Genomic DNA, 16,024 nt, shown 5'->3' on the forward strand with positions numbered 1-16,024 from the left:
GGAGGGCAATCGCATAGAATGGATTCCCTCCATCTTCCTTGAGAGTAAACCCATGAAAATGGGTTGCTGCACAAAGGGAAAGATCTTAATAGCACAGGGGAGTGGGGCTGTGTTCCATCCGAGAGGTGGCAGGCCAGAACATGGGGTGAACTGTTGCCTGCAAGGGAATCAACCTCAATGTGGCTGCAGCGAAGGACCATTTTCCCCACTGTTGGCCCCAGTTTGGGGATCCGAACTGTGAGGTCAATGCCCGCGCCATCACTGGGGGCTTTCCAGCGGAAAGTCCTGGTGCCAGCAAATTGCCCTCCCTCTGACACGAAGCCTTGGCTGGTGAAGTTGTAGGCCAGTTACCCACAATTCCTGGGTCTACAAGGTAGACGGAAATGGAAGGCTTTGCCCTCCTCTTTCGAAGTTCTTACTTCTGCCGCATGGCGGCAACAGCCGACCCAGACAGTTCCTTCAGCTCGACAGGAGCATCAAGGAAATCTGATTTCTCTTTGTCCATCAGGTTGAGCCACAAATCTCTCTCCCCTACCACTGCAAGGCTCATGGAATGGCCCTGGATGCTCGGAGGTTGAGGTCTGGGTTAGGCTCGGTCTCATCTCAAAAGTCTGTATTAGGCTTGCCGATAGCTAGGAGATTATGCATCTCTAGCATCAAATCGGCCTGGTAAACCAGTAGTAGGGACGTAACGTTCAATGCCAGTACAGAACATGCAGCAGACACGTAGACCTTTTTGGTAGACGTGAATAAGCGGTCCGTCTTACCAGGGACAGAAGTGCATTTCATTGACGAGGCACTGGGGTTGAGGTGGTTGGCCAGTGACCACTGGTGGCTTGTCAAGGCCCAGCTCCTCCATGTCCTCCAGGGCCAAGCACTGTAAAAGTGGGTGAAGGTTCTTGGGGTAGCCCTCTATGATGTCCCATGAGGGCTGGGTCTGCGAGGCAGTTTCCCGGCTCGAGTTAAGAGTGGGAGACGAACTATATTGGGTTGTTCTGCGCACTCCAGTGGAGAGTGTTAGCAGCAACAACCCCACAATGGATGCATGACCAGGGGTCGTCGAATGCTGATACTGCGTGTTCGAGACCCAGGCAGATGACACACAAGGACTGCGTGCCCTTGCTCGATATGATCGCCCGCATAGACACAGGTGTGCCGGTGCTTAGGCAGAGCCAGGTCCTTGCTCGGTGCCACATGGGTTTCATGGCTCCCCCTGAGAACAAAGTGAAACGTAACTAGCGTTCGCCACTTAGGCTAGTAACCTAGCTAGTTAGTACAGTTGTGTCTGGAGACGCTTATCCTTTAACACTAGAACCACCAGGATGGTCATCTAATCGTTTTGTAATTTAAATATCTTAATTTCAATAAAAAACCTTGAACCCACCTGTCCCTAAATGTGTGTATTTTACACTCTAGCTGTACTTTCAGACAAATATCATAAAATAGAAAAACTTTGAGCATTTCATTCTGAAAGCATGCATATTTAACAGTAGAATAACTGGGCCTTGAGGAGTACCAATAGCCACCAGTCTAATAAATCCATTCAGCTAGAAAGGCCTGGCCTCATTGGACCCCCCTTAGTGCCAATGTCATTTGGTTTTGTTTATGGAGGTGTTAAAACATTAGAATACGAAATGTAAATATTTGAAAGAATATAATGACTATACAGTTGAATTTGGAAGTTTACATACACCTTAGCCAATTATATTTAAACTCGGTTTTTCACAATTCCTGACATTTAATCCGTGTAAAACATTCCCTGTTTTAGGTCAGTTAGGATCAGCACTTTATTTTAAAAATGAAATGTCAGAATAATAGTAGAGAGAATATTTATTTCAGCTTTTATTTCTTTCATCACATTCCCAGTGGGTCAGAAGTTTACATACATACACTCAATTAGTATTTGGTAGCATTGCCTTTAAATGGTTTAACTTGGGTCAAACATTTCGGGTAGCATTCCACAAGCTTCCCACAATATTTTGGGTGAATTTTGGCCCATTCCTCCTGACAGAGCTGGTGTAACTGAGTTAGGTTTGTAGGCCTCCTTGCTCGCACACGCTTTTTCAGTTCTGTCTCCAAATTTTCTATGGGATAGAGGTCAGGGCTTTGTGATGGCCACTCCAATACCATGACTTTGTTGTCCTTAAGCCGTTTTGCCACAACTTTGGAAGTATGCTTGGGGTCATTGTCCATTTGGAGACCCATTTGTGACCAAGCTTTAACTTCCTGACTGATGTTGCTTCAATATATCCACATAATTTTCCTGCCTCATGATGCCATCTATTTTGTGAAGTGCACCAGTCCCTCCTGCAGCAAAGCACCTCCACAATATGATGCTGCCACCCCTGTGCTTCACGGTTGGGATGGTGTTCTTCGGCTTGCAAGCCTCCCCCTTTTTCCTCCAAACATAACGATGGTCCTTATGACCAAACAGTTCTATTTTTGTTTCATCAGACCAGAGGATATTTCTCCAAAAAGTACAATCTTTGTCCCCATGTGCAGTTTCAAACCGTAGTCTGGCCTTTTTAATGGCGGTTTTGGAGAAGTGGCTTCTTCCTTGCTGAACGGCCTTTCAGGCTATGTCGATATAGGACTTGTTTTACTGTGGATATAGATACTTTTGTACCTGTTTCCTCCAGCATCTTCACAAGGTCCTTTGCTGCTGTTCTGGGATCGATTTGCACTTTTCGCACCAAAGTACGTTAATCTCTAGGAGACAGAACGCGTCTCCTTCCTGAGCGGTATGACGGCGGCGTGGTCCCATGGTGTTTATACCTACGTACTATTGTTTGTACAGATGAACGTGGTACCTTCAGGTGTTTGGAAATTGCTCCCAAGGATGAACCAGACTTGTGGAGGTCTACCATTTTTGTTTTCTGAGGTCTTGGCTGATTTCTTTTGTCAAGCAGAGGCACTGAGTTTGAAGGTAGGCCTTGAAATACATCCACAGGTACACCTCCAATTGACTCAAATGATCTCAATTAGCCTATCAGAAGCTTCTTAAGCCATGACATTTTCTGGAATTTTCCAAGCTGTTTAAAGGCACAGTCAACTTAGTGTATGTAAACTTCTGACCCACTGGAATTGTGATATAGTGAATTATAAGTGAAATAATCTGTCTGTAAACAATTGTTGGAAAAATTACTTGTGTCATGCACAAAGTAGATGTCCTAACCGACTTGCCAAAACTATAGTTTGTTAACAAGACATTTGTGGAGTGGTTGAAAAACGAGTTTGAATGACTCCAACCTAAGTGTATGTAAACTTCCGACTTCAGCTGTAGATGGTGCACTATCTATTCCTAGTATTAACTGAATGGCCGTCTCTTACCAAATTAATACTGTTGTGAGTGGAGATTGGCCATTTTAAATGTTGTACATTGTGAATAAAATAAGCATGTGTTTTTTCAGTTCTTGTTGATTGATGACCAACCAAGAGCATTGTGCATGAATACAACAGAAGAACCATATCTCCACCTTTTAAACAATCCTTGCTGCTTTGTTCTGTGCAATCAGCAGCCTCCTAATTTAACTTGCTGATGCATTTCCTCAGACCACAGAACATTAGTTCACCTGACTCTCAATTAATGCTTGGGCTGTTTTGCTTAAGGATCTTTCCCAATAAATATTTAGCTATCCTTTTGATCATGCATGCAGTTATATATATTTTTTACATATAGTTATTTTAGATGACCATGATAAGCAATTGTCCAGCTGTACCCCTAGTATTTTAGTTTCTTGGCCCCTTCCTCAATTTGTACTTCCCCATACTTAATTGTATCCCATGCTGTGTTGGCCTTTTCCTGGTGGAAGACCAATATAACCTTTTGTTTTCTTGGTGTTCAAAACAAGTTTGTTCCGGCAAACCAACTCCCTGATATTTTCCAGATTTATGTATTGCCTAGTTAAATAAAGGTTACATTTTTTTTTTAAACCTGTTTAACTGATTGTCTTGCTGTATACATTGTAGTAGTATCTGCAAATATAGTAGCTTGAGTTTCAATTAAGTTGGTATATATTAAGTAAATAAGTGGCCCAAGGTAGCTGCCCTGCTGTATTCCACAGTTTAAAGCATGAGTGGAAGAAAATTACCCATTGATATAAGTGGACTGTTTCTTGTCAGTTAGATATGACTGTACCCAATTCAATGCTGCCTCCTTAAACCCATAATGCAATAGTTTTGTCATGATCCAGTAAATCAAATGCTGCACTAAAATAAAAAAAATAGTACACCCATTATCCATAGCATTGAGCCACTGGTCAGTCATGTCAACCAATGCAGTGGTAGTAGAATGGTTTTTGTGATAAGCATGCTGATTGGCTGTGCTCAGATCATTATTTTCCATATACCCCCCTATTTGTCTACTCACTATACCCTGAATATCATACTGAGTGAAGGGAGTAGACTAACTGGTTGACTATTGGCAGGAATAATGGGTTCTTTGCTGTCTTTCAGGATTGGACAAAGTTTAGCATGCTTCCATACTTTTGGAAATGTCCCCTTTTCCAGTGAACAATTAAAACATCTAATCAAACTATGTCACATACGCCGAATACAACAAGTGTAGACCTTACAGCAAAATGTTTGCTGACAATCCCTTAACCAACAGTGCAGTTCAAGAAGAGTTAAGAAAATATTTACCAAACTAAAATAAAAATGTATCAAATGTAACACAATAAAATAACAATAACGAGGCTATATACAGGGGTACACCGGTACCAAGTCAATGTGCGGGGGTACAGGGTAGTCGAGGTAATTTGTACATGTAGGTAGGGGGTGAAGTGTCTATGCATAGATAAACAGCGAGTAGCAGCAGTGTACAAAACAAATGGAGGGGGGAGTGTCAATGTAAATAGTCCGGTGGCCATTTGATTAATTGTTCCGCAGTCTTATGGCTTGGGGGTAGAAGCTGTTAATGAGCCTTTTGGTCCTAGACTTGACGCTCCGGTACCGCTTGCCGTGCGGTAGCAGAGAAAACAGTCTGACTTGGGTGACTGGAGTCTCTGACCATTTTTTGGGCTGTCCTGTGACACTGCTTGCAGCTCCATTGAATATGTATTTCAATGGAGCTGCAATCTGGGGAGCAGCATAGCAAAGTAAAAAAAAATGTCCATAAGATCATAACCTGTAGATTCACCACTGGGTAATGACTTCAATTGGTTTAACACCTCCTCTGACACCATTTGTTGACTAAAAGATATGGGTTTTTTTTGCTCATAATATGATCATCAATCCATTGGACAATGGCTTGTTTGGATGAATGGGTGTTTACACTATTGCTCAGTAAATACATTTAAATTTGTAAAAAAAATCAGCAAAATCATTGGAAATATCAGCTGGTTTTGTTGTTGTTCTCCCATCAACCTCCACACTAGATGGGCATGATGAGATGGATGTACCAAATAAGCACTTAACTGTATTCTATACATTTTTACAATCAGTTAAACCATTTTTGTAAAATAATTACGATTTAATTTAACTGCATAATTACGTAGTGTTTATATAATTATGTTAAATTTCTAGCTTAGATTTGGCTGCTAAGACTGCCATATTCCATTGAGAAAATGCTTGTCGTAGAAAATTACAAAATTAGACATAGTAACAACTAGTAATTATACCCTTCCACGTCGAAAAGCTAGTTGGTAGGATAGCAAGAATTGCAGGTAAGCTAGCTACGTCTCCACAGCTAGCAGTGTGATGCTAGTTACAACAGGATACTAACAAAGAAAAGCGGTGAAGCTAATTCTTACCCAAAGCAAAACATTTTCCTTTCAATAAAGTCACCCAACACAAAAGACGAGAGTTGATAACCCTGCGCTCAGTGGCGTAGCCTTGACGGCACAGTTAAACAGGAAAACAGATCTAGTCATATTGAGTTTGAGGAAGAGAGGTGAGAATGATCAGAGGGAAGGCGAGGGTCTCTTTAATTAGAGGGGAAGGGCTTTATGTAGCCACCACTTTAGCCTGCAACATACATGGTAAATATAGAACTGAAAAATCACATTTTTATTGAAATTATGACAATAGTTGTTCAACCTTTTACAAATGCCTTCCCTAAACTGAATTACTTTGCTTGAGTGAAGTTGTACAGAGTGACAATACCTTATTTTAAGCATTTGCTCCAATTCTTCCTGTGGTGCGTCTGACATGTCACTGTCATAACCTGTCAGTAACACTATAACGCTATTCCTCACTTTGTCTTTCACTCCATTTCCAGCCCTATGAATCTTGTTTTAAATTACATTTTTCACAGTTAAAAAATGTCAATTTATGCCATTTCATTGAAAAGGCTTTTGAATATATGACACACTACAATTATAAGGATTCTCTCTCCGAGACTAGTGGGTTATACAAAGGGACCTCCTCTTGTGGGAAAATGTGTTAGCCTTGAACAGCTGCAAAATGAACTTTAATGAATTGGGAACAATTCCAAGATACACATGAAGCTGCAAGGCGGGATTAGAGGTGATATAGTTACAGATAGCATTAATGTGTTCTAATTTTGTTCCAAGTCATTTTAATCCTGGCGAGGATGGGAGAAGGCTTATCTTTTGGATCTTTCATAAGCCTACATTTAGCCAGTTTGTAGTTAAGATTTCTGCGATGAATCAATGGGTGTAACTCATTCATTGAAATGACTATTGAACAGCAGTAATATTATGGATTGTGCCTTTAATCAATAAATTGCCACCCGTTCATAATATGCAATCAAGTCCACTGTAGTATTTTTCACTACATGACAGGAAAATATTTACATAAGACTAAGAAAATTATATGTAAAATGTGTCCACAGTTTTCCAAGCAGAAAGTTTCATAGTAATACATAAACAAATGATATGTTAATATACTTGTATTTATATATTTAGCATTTGTGGTACAAATGTTTCATTTTTTTAATGAATACAGAATGAAGTGGGTGCGATATTTGTGGAGAACAGCTCTTGATCAGGTTGGATATTCCTTTCTCCCACCACAACGTTAACATTGATCCTGCTGGAGAGTCACCTGCAAGGAGAAAGAGTGTCAGTCAGTGTCAACACATGTCCTACTGACACCATCGGACCATCTATGCAATAAGTGGATAAGTAGATGGGTATTTCAGGACCAATGAACCTCGAGAGAGAGACCGAGTGATCGAGAGAGAGAGAGCAAGACAGTTGGCGTGGTGAGAGAAATAGCTTGGTAACATTAAGTTGTTTGTAAGCAGTGATGATTTTGATGGGGGTCGCATTGAGTTCCAACTACCTTACCAGTTATTCACAACAAATTACAACCCTCTTATCTCACTGCAAATTTCACCCTATTTGTATTGGTATCATTACCTGAACTAAAATATTAACACAACATGTAAAGTGTTGATCCCATGTTTCCTGAGCTGAAATAAAATAACCCAGAAATCTTCCAATATGCACAAAAAGCTTATTTCTCTCAAATGTAGTGCACAAAGTTGTTTATATCCCTGTTAGTGAGCATTTCTCCTTTGCCAAGATAATCCATCCACCTGACAGGTGTGGCATATCAAGAAGCTGATTAAATAGCATGATCATTACACAGGTGCACATTGTGCTGTGGACAATAAAAGGCCACTCAATGTGCAGTTTTGTCACACAACACAATGCCACAGATGTCTCAAGTTTTGAGGGAGCACGCAATTGCTGACTGCAGGAATGTCCACCAGAGCTGTTGCCAGATAATTTAATGTTAATTTCTCTACCATAAGCAGCCTCCAACGTTGTTTTAGAGAATTTGGCAGTACGTCCAACTGGCCTCACAACCACAGACTATGTGTAACCGCTCCAGCCCAGGACCTCCACATCCGGCTTCTTCACCTGCGTAATCGTCCGAGACCAGCCACTCGGACAGCTGATGAAAATGTGGGTTTTAACAACTGAAGAATTTCTGCACAAACTGTCAGAAATGGTCTCAGAGAAGCTCATCTGTGTGCTAGTCGTCCTCACCAGGGTGTTGACCTGACTACAGTTCGGCGTCGTAACCGACTTCAGTGGGAAAATACTCACCTTCGATGGCCACTGGCACCTTGGAGAAGTGTACTCTTCACAGATGAATCCCGGTTTCAACTGTACCGGGCAGACGGCGTGTATGGCATTGTGTGGGCGAGCGCTTTGCTGATGTCAACGTTGTGAACAGAGTGCCCCATTGTGGCAGTGGGGTTATGGTATGGGCAGACATAAGCTACAGACAACAAACACAATATATTTTATCGATTGCAATTTGAAGCCAATTGTCATGCCATTCATCCGCTGCCATCTCGTGTTTGTTTCAGCATAATAATGCACGGCCCTATGTCTCAACTCCTGGAAGTTGCAAATATCCCAGTTCTTCCATGACCTGCGTACTCACCAGACATGTCACCCATTGAGAATGTTTTGGATGTTCTGGATCGCCGTGTATGCAGGCATGTTCCAGTTCCCGCAAATATCCAGAAACTTTACACAGCCAGAGGAGGGTCAGCCTGATCAACTCCTGCAGCAAAGCACCCCCACAACATGATGCTGCCACCCCCGTGCTTCACGGTTGGGATGGTGTTCTTCGGCTTGCAAGCTTCCCCCTTTTTACTCCAAACATAACGATGGTCATTATGGCCAAACAGTTCTTTTTTTGTTTCATCAGACCTGAGGACATTTTTCCAAAAAGTACGATCATTGTCCCCATGTGCAGTTGCAAACCGTAATCTGGCATTTTTATGGTGATTTTGCAGCAGTGGCTTCTTGCTTGCTGAGTGGCCTTTCAGGTTATGTCGACATGGGACTTGTTTTACTGTGGATATAGATACTTTTGTACCTGATTCCTCCAGCATCTTCACAAGGTCCTTTGCTGTTGTTCTGGGATTGATTTGCACTTTTCGCACCAAAGTACGTTCATCTCTAGGAGACAGAACGCGTCTCATTCCTGAGCGGTGTGACGGCTGCGTGGTCCCATGGTGTTTATACTTGCGTACTATTGTTTGTACAGATGAACGTGGTACCTTCTAGCGTTTGGAAATTGCTCCCAAGGATGAACCAGACTTGTAGAGCACTACAATTTTTTTCTGAGGTCTTGGCTGATTTCTTTTGATTTTCCCATGATGTCAAGCAAAGAGGCACTGTACACCAACAATTGACTCAAATGATGTCAATGTTTCTGGAATTTTCCAAGCTGTTTAAAGGCACAGTCAACTTAGTGTATGTAAACTTCTGACCCACTGGAATTGTGATATAGTGAATTATAAGTGAAATAATCTGTCTAAACAATTGTTGGAAAAATTACTTGTGTCATGCACAAAGTATATGCCCTAACCGACTTGCCAAAACTATAGTTTAACAAGAAATTTGTGGAGTGGTTGAAAAACAAGTTTTAATGACTCCAACCTAAGTGTATGTATATTTCCGACTTCAACTGTGTGTGTGTGTGTGTGTGTGTGTGTGTGTGTGTGTGTGTGTATAACTCGGTAAAAAAGGAAACGTCCCTTTTTCAGGACCCTGTCTTTCAAAGGTAATTCGTAAAAATCCAAATAACTTCACAGGTCTTCATTGTAAAGGGTTTAAACACTTTCCCATGCATGTTCAATGACCCATAAACAATTAATGAACATGCACCTATGGAACAGTCGTTAAGACACTAACAGCTTACAGACAGTAGGCAATTAAAGTCACAGTTATGAAAACTTAGGACAATATAGAGGCCTTTCTACTGACTCTGAAAAACACCAAAAGAAAGATGCCCAGGGTCCCTGCTCATATGCGTGAAAGTGCCTTAGGTATGCTGCAAGGAGGCATGAGGACTGCAGTTGTGGCCAGGGCAACACTATTGCAATGTTTGTACTGTGAGACGCCTAAGTCAGCGCTACAGGGAGACAGGACGGACAGCTGATCATCCTCACATTGGTAGACCACGTAACAACACCTGCACAGGATCGGTACATCCGAACATCACACCTGCGGGACAGGTACAGGATGGCAACAACAACTGACCGAGTTAAACCAGGAACGCACAATCCCTCCATCAGTGCTCAGACTGTCCGCAATAGGCTGAGAGAGGTTGGACTGAGGGCTTGTAGGCCTGTTGTAAGGCAGGTCCTCACCAGACATCACCGGCAACAACGTCACCTATGGGCACAAACCCACCATTGCTGGAGCAGACAGAACTGGCAAAAAGTGCTCTTCACTGACGAGTCGCGGTTTTGCCTCACCAGGGGTGATAGTTGGATTCGCGTTTATCGTCGAAGGAATGAGCGTTACACCGAGGCCTGTACTCTGGTGGAGGATCGATTTAGAGGTGGAGGCTCCGTCATGGTCTGGGGCGGTGTGTCACAGCATCATCGGACTGAGCTTGTTGTCATTGCAGGCAATCTCAACACTGTGCGTTACAGGGAAGACATCCTCCTCCCTCATGTGGTACCCTTCCTGCAGGCTCATCCTGACATGACCCTCCAGCATGACAATGCCACCAGCCATACTGCTCGTTCTGTGTGTGATTTCCTGCAAGACAGGAATGTCAGTGTTCTGCCATGGCCAGTGAAGAGCCCGGATCTAAATCTCATTGAGCACGTCTGGGACCGGTTGGATCGGAGGGTGAGAGCTAGGGTCATTCCCCCACAGAAATGTCTGGGAACTTGCAGGTGTCTTGGTGGAAGAGTGGGGTAACATCTCACAGCAAGAACTGGCAAATCTGGTGAGGTCCATGAGAAGGAGATGCACTGCAGTACTTAATGCAGCTGGTGGCCACACCAGATACTGACTTACTTTTTGATTTTGACCCCCCCTTTGTTCAGGGACACATTATTCAATTTCTGTTAGTCACATGACTGTGGAACTTGTATAGTTTATGTCTCAGTTGATGTATCTTTTTATGTTCATACAAATATTTTTACGTTAGGTTTGCTGAAAATAAACACAGTTGACAGTGAGAGGATTTTTATTTCTTTGCTGAGTGTGTATGTGTTGGTGTGTATACAGTACCAGTCAAACGTTTTGACACACGTAATAATTCAAGGGTTTTTCTCTATTTGTTAAAAAAAATGTGTGTAATAATAGTGAACACATCAAAACTATGAAATGGCACATATGTAGTAAGCAAACAAAGTGTTAATGCATTTCAATTAACAGGTGTGCCTTGTTAAAAGTTCATTTTTGGAATTTCTTCCATTCTTAATGCATTTGAGCCAATCAGTTGTGTTGTGACAAGGTAGGGGTGGTATACAGAAGATAGCCCTATTTGGTAAAAGACCAAGTACATATTATGGCAAGAACAGCTCAAATAAGCAAAGAAACGGCAGTCCATCATTACTTTAAGGTCAGTCAATCCGGCAAATTTCAAGAACGTTGAACGTTTCTTCAAGTGCAGTCGCAAAAACCATCAAGCGCTATGATGAATCTGGCTCTCATGAGGACTGCCACAGGAAAGGAATACCTAGAGTTACCTTTGCTGCAGAGGATAAGTTAATTAGAGTTACCAGCCTCAGAAATGCTGCCCAAATAAATGCATCACAGAGTTCAAGTAACAGACACATCTCAACATCAACTGTTCAGAGGGGAGACTGCGTGAATCAGGCCTTCATGGTCGAATTGCTGCAAAGAATCCACTATTAAAGAACACCAATATGAATAAGAGACTTGCTTGGGCCAAGAAACACAAGCAATGGACATTAGACCTGTGGAAATCTGTCCTTTGGTCTGATGTGTCCAAATTTGACATTTTTGGTTCCAACCGTCATGTCTTTGTGAGACGCAGAGTAGGTGAACGGATTATCTCTTCCGTGAAGCATGGAGAAGGAGGTCTGATGGTGTGGGGGTGCTTTGGTGGAGACACTGTCTGTGATTTGTCTGTGATTTATTTAGAATTCAAAGCACTCTTAACTGGCATGGCTACCACAGCATTCTGCAGTGATACGCTATCCCATCTGGTTTGGTCTTAGTGGGACTATCATTTGTTTTTCCACACCTCCAGGCAGTGTAATGGCTATTTGACCAAGAAGGAGAATGATTGAGTGCTGCATCAGATGACCTGCTACTTTGAAGAATCTCAAATCTAAAATAAATTGATTTAACACTTTTTTGATTACTACATGATTCCATGTGTTATTTCATAGTTGTGATGTCTTCACTATTATTCTACAATGTAGAAAATTGTAAGAAATGAATGAGTAGGTGTGTCTAAACTTTTGACTGGTATTGTATGTAGATACACCATCCATTCACAAAAATACTTTGCTTCAAGCCAGGGCCATGAGTCACATGGCCCTGGTTTGCTATATAAAGCATGCAGATGTGCATATTTTGGGGGGGTTGGGGAGGAAACATTTTTTGGGGGGAAACAGCAATTCTGCACATTTTTACCAAGTGGTAAAGAGAAAAATGTGCAGTTATATAGCTAATGTCATGCTATTCCACATATTTTGCCATGAGGCTGAGAGAAAATGTTGCTGTTATAATGCTAATTTCTTGCAATTCTACATATTTTCAGTTTTATAGCTAATCTCATGCTATTCTACGAATTTTGCTATTTTGCAGTTTTAAAGCTAATTTCCTGTAATTCTAAACATTCTGCCATGCGGGATGCGTCCTACGCCGCTACCTTTCTTTACTCTAATGGGTCATGGACTTTATCACTTTTTTATTCTGGTCAGATAGTTTTATCTATTTTCTCTTCTTGTCAACCATATCTTTCAACTGACAGCCTCATGGTGATCCATGCTGTAGACTATTTGGTCTGTTGGCACACTGTCATCCTGTGTGCATCAGTGCTCCAAGCCATTAGTCTTATCGAGTCGGGGGGGGTAATGTTCAGCTATTTATAACTGTTTTAAGTGGGAGGAATTCACAGGGTTATGAAGGTTGTCATCTAATGATAGCACTGTTTCCACAAAGGCTGTGTAATGACTTTTGGAAGAGTGTTTCAGTTTTATTTGTAGCATCATATGAGTACAACTGAGTTTTGATTCGGGGTACGCTCTGTAATCACTCCTGTAGGCTTATGTTTGTTGAAAGTCCTTTTTTGAATAATGATCAAGATTTATGTGCTAATAAAAACATTTCTGTCACTGGTTAATGATTGTATGTTTGTGCGTCTGTCATACTTACCCTTTTGAGTGATCTAATGCTGCTACCACGAATGGCCGCCATCAGATCATCCCGGGTAGAGCTCAGAGGTGCTAGTGGCCGGGGTGGGTTGTCTTTCTTCTTTTGCGAAGAAGGCTTCAAGGCATTCTTCAGCTCCTTGAGAATGTCAGAGCTGCACTTCTTGTTGGCCCCATTTTTGCCCCTCTTGGATTTGGGTTTCTTTTGGCCTGATTGACCCTTTGTACTCCCTTCATGTTGTTTGATCATCTCTGCAATCTTCCTGGTTGGTGTATTCCTCTCAGACTGAAGGCCAGGGAGTGGAGGAGGGGGAGGCGGAGGAGGGATGTTATTTGGAGTCTGGTCATTCCTCACATGTTTTGGAGAGAACCAGGGTGGTTGGTTTGAAGGAGGCGATCCAGAAACTAGGCCTGTTGTCCCGGCATCGGCCCTGGGCTGGACTGTTGCTTCTGGATGGCCTTTCTCCCTCTGTTGTTGCAGCCGTCTCTGCCTCTGTCGGTCCTGGTTGCGGGTCAGAATACTGGTGGCAGTCATCCTGGGGCCTGGCAGATCAAACTGGTAGCCCAGCTTGAGGAGGGTGTTGTTGTCCCTTAGGAGGCGAACCATCTCCATCTCAACCTGCCCCCCGCAGATGTGCCTCTGGTTGTGGAAGCGCAGCTCCACCAGAGTACTGTTTTGTTGGAGCGATGCCAACAGCGCCAAGATTCCCTGGCCGGACACAAAGTTGGACTCAATGTTGAGGTTGGTGATGGAGCAGTTTTCTCTGAGCATCTTGGAGATGGCAAGGGCAACCCGGTCATTGGCTCGGGTGTTAGAAAGGCTAAAAACACGTACGTGTGTATTGGTGCTCAGTGCTTCGGAGATACGCAGCAAGGTCTCCTGAGAGATGTCTTCGATGTTGTTGAAGTTGAGCTCGCTCATTGTGGGATCATCGCGAAGGATTCGTTCAAGTGCCTCGTCAATCACGATAGGGTTCCCACAAGGTCTCTCTGGAGTCACATTTAGGTTTTGGTCAGTCATTGTTGTTCTCCAGTCTCCCCTTTCAGAACAATTCCCTAGGTTTCTTGACAGGTGGTCAACAGCGTTCTGCCCATGTCTACCAGAAGTTGGTAAAGGCTCCTGTTTGCATTTGTCCTTCTTTTCCTCTTCATTTTCAGCCTCAGTTGAACCATTCTCATCCTCACCTGCCTCGTCTTCGCTCCCTTCCCTTCCATTTTGGCGTTCCTCTTCCTCATCACTGTCCTCAGACTCTGTGCTGTTACTGTCACTCTCTGTCACACATTCCTCTTCGCTCTTATCAGTCTGTCCTTCCTCCATTCTGTCCTGTATTTTACAACAGGGTGGAAAATTAGGTTGAGACATTACATTCTCCACTTACTGTCTCTTAATGAGGAATACCTCCAGAACTATCTGAGCACACAGAATCATTATTGCTGGTATTTCGGAGACAATGTCTTTTTTTGATTGTTTTCCACTAACTCATATCAAAATAACACAGTAGGCAATGAACACAGTCTTTATATTGTTTGAACTCTTATACAACGATAAATGTTTGGCACACTTCATTTGCATATATACTTCAACCTTTCCCTTAACCTCTTGCATTTCTTATAATCTTCAATCATTCTTATTTAAAATATTGAATCTCAAATTATTGTGATTTCTATCATTGGCAAAAGTAAAAACATCTCCATCTGTCTTTTATCTTTTATTTTCAGATAGGCTGGTGGCAAAAGGTAATGTTATCTGTAAAATTATACTGTAATGCAGAATATAAGTAATCGACCATTTCAATCAGCGAGACACTGAATTCCAAAGATGTCCCTGCTATTTCACAATAAAAAATGAAATAAATAAACCTTTTCAAGTCGCACCTAAAATATTTAAGTTTGATTTAAATAAATTGTATTTTTCATCACCGAAATAGGAAAAATGTTAAGGAGTCGGACATATCAACTTAACTTCAGATTGTTTTGTTCTGCCAATATTTTTTGGGATGCCTGAAATTGATCTTGTTGCATCTGGAAGCCCTCTGAAGTTAAGTCATCTATAGAATAATATATATATTTGTTTTCTCTGGTTTAAGCCTTGAAATACCATCCCCTTACATGTTCAGGGGATGATTCAGATCTGTCATCCTCTAGCAGTTTGCGTGTCTCGTCCTCCCAGTATTTCAGTAGTGCCTCTCTGGAGAAGGTGCCTGTGGGGGACTTGGCGGTCTGGTCTTTCTGCCTCAGCCCGATAGGTATATTGTCATCCGGGTCCATATCCGCCAGCTCCCTCTCCAGCTCCTGAAGCTCCTCAGACGACAAGCCAGCCAACACCTCATCTTCATCCACTGATTCATACTTCTTCAGCTCCTTTCGGTACCCAAAGGTACTCATGATGGACTTGTCAGAAACGCTTGGATCTTAGTGAGGATCTTTTTCAACTGAATCTTCCGCACACTCTCTTAAAGCTACTGGGTAATGGTAAAGGCATGTGGCCAGAGATGCTGTGGATGTAGGGAGTCTGAGAGAAAGACTGATGGCGAAAGAGAGACTCTGTTTGTCTAATCTTCCCAGCTGCCATAAGACCCTTAAAGGGAGGGAAATGTGTAAAGTGTCTGCCAATGATGTTCTTTTTTTAGGGTGTGGGGATCAACAAGATAGGTTTACAGGAGCAATGTGAGGCCACTTAGTGGCTCTGAAGAGACCTATCACTATAGCTCGTACCCAAGGAGAAAAAATAGACCAACAAAGCCTGAGGGAGACATGAAAAATTAACATGAATGGTGTTACATAATGTGTCAGGACATGCAGTACTGGTTGTTGGGTAAAAGCACTTGTTTCCCAGAGGAGGAAGAAGATGATGAACAAAAACAAAAGAAAAGTGGGTATCTGTTTAGAGGGCGTAGACAAACTGCAATAATGGAAGAACAACAAAAGAAAGTGATAAGATTATATAAA

The 16,024-nt window shown here is 42.3% G+C and overlaps 1 protein-coding gene across 1 annotated transcript; it reads right to left on the minus strand.

The window, feature by feature from the left end:
* Positions 1-6,652: 6,652 nt before the first annotated feature.
* Positions 6,653-15,608, minus strand: LOC106561026 (leiomodin-2). Its single transcript, XM_014124581.2, has 3 exons — positions 15,185-15,608; positions 13,080-14,399; positions 6,653-7,005 (listed from the first exon to the last, which is right to left on the minus strand). Exons 1-3 carry the CDS (start codon positions 15,458-15,460, stop codon positions 6,979-6,981), a joined length of 1,623 nt encoding a protein of 540 aa, XP_013980056.1. The 5' UTR covers positions 15,461-15,608; the 3' UTR covers positions 6,653-6,978.
* Positions 15,609-16,024: the final 416 nt, after the last annotated feature.

Source organism: Salmo salar, chromosome ssa10 (genome assembly GCF_905237065.1).
Source record: "Salmo salar chromosome ssa10, Ssal_v3.1, whole genome shotgun sequence".
Taxonomy (NCBI): domain Eukaryota; kingdom Metazoa; phylum Chordata; class Actinopteri; order Salmoniformes; family Salmonidae; genus Salmo; species Salmo salar.

Bases quoted from the DNA above. Each gene is read 5' to 3' on its own strand.
- LOC106561026 (XM_014124581.2), bottom strand. From the start codon at position 15,460: ATGAGTACCTTTGGGTACCGAAAGGAGCTGAAGAAGTATGAATCAGTG. The intron at 14,400-15,184 runs GTAAGGGGATGG...TGTAAAATACAG, and splicing joins CTGAATCATCCCCTGAACAT to GACAGAATGGAGGAAGGACA. The intron at 7,006-13,079 runs GTAAGTATGACA...TTCTCCTTGCAG, and splicing joins GCATTAGATCACTCAAAAGG to GTGACTCTCCAGCAGGATCA.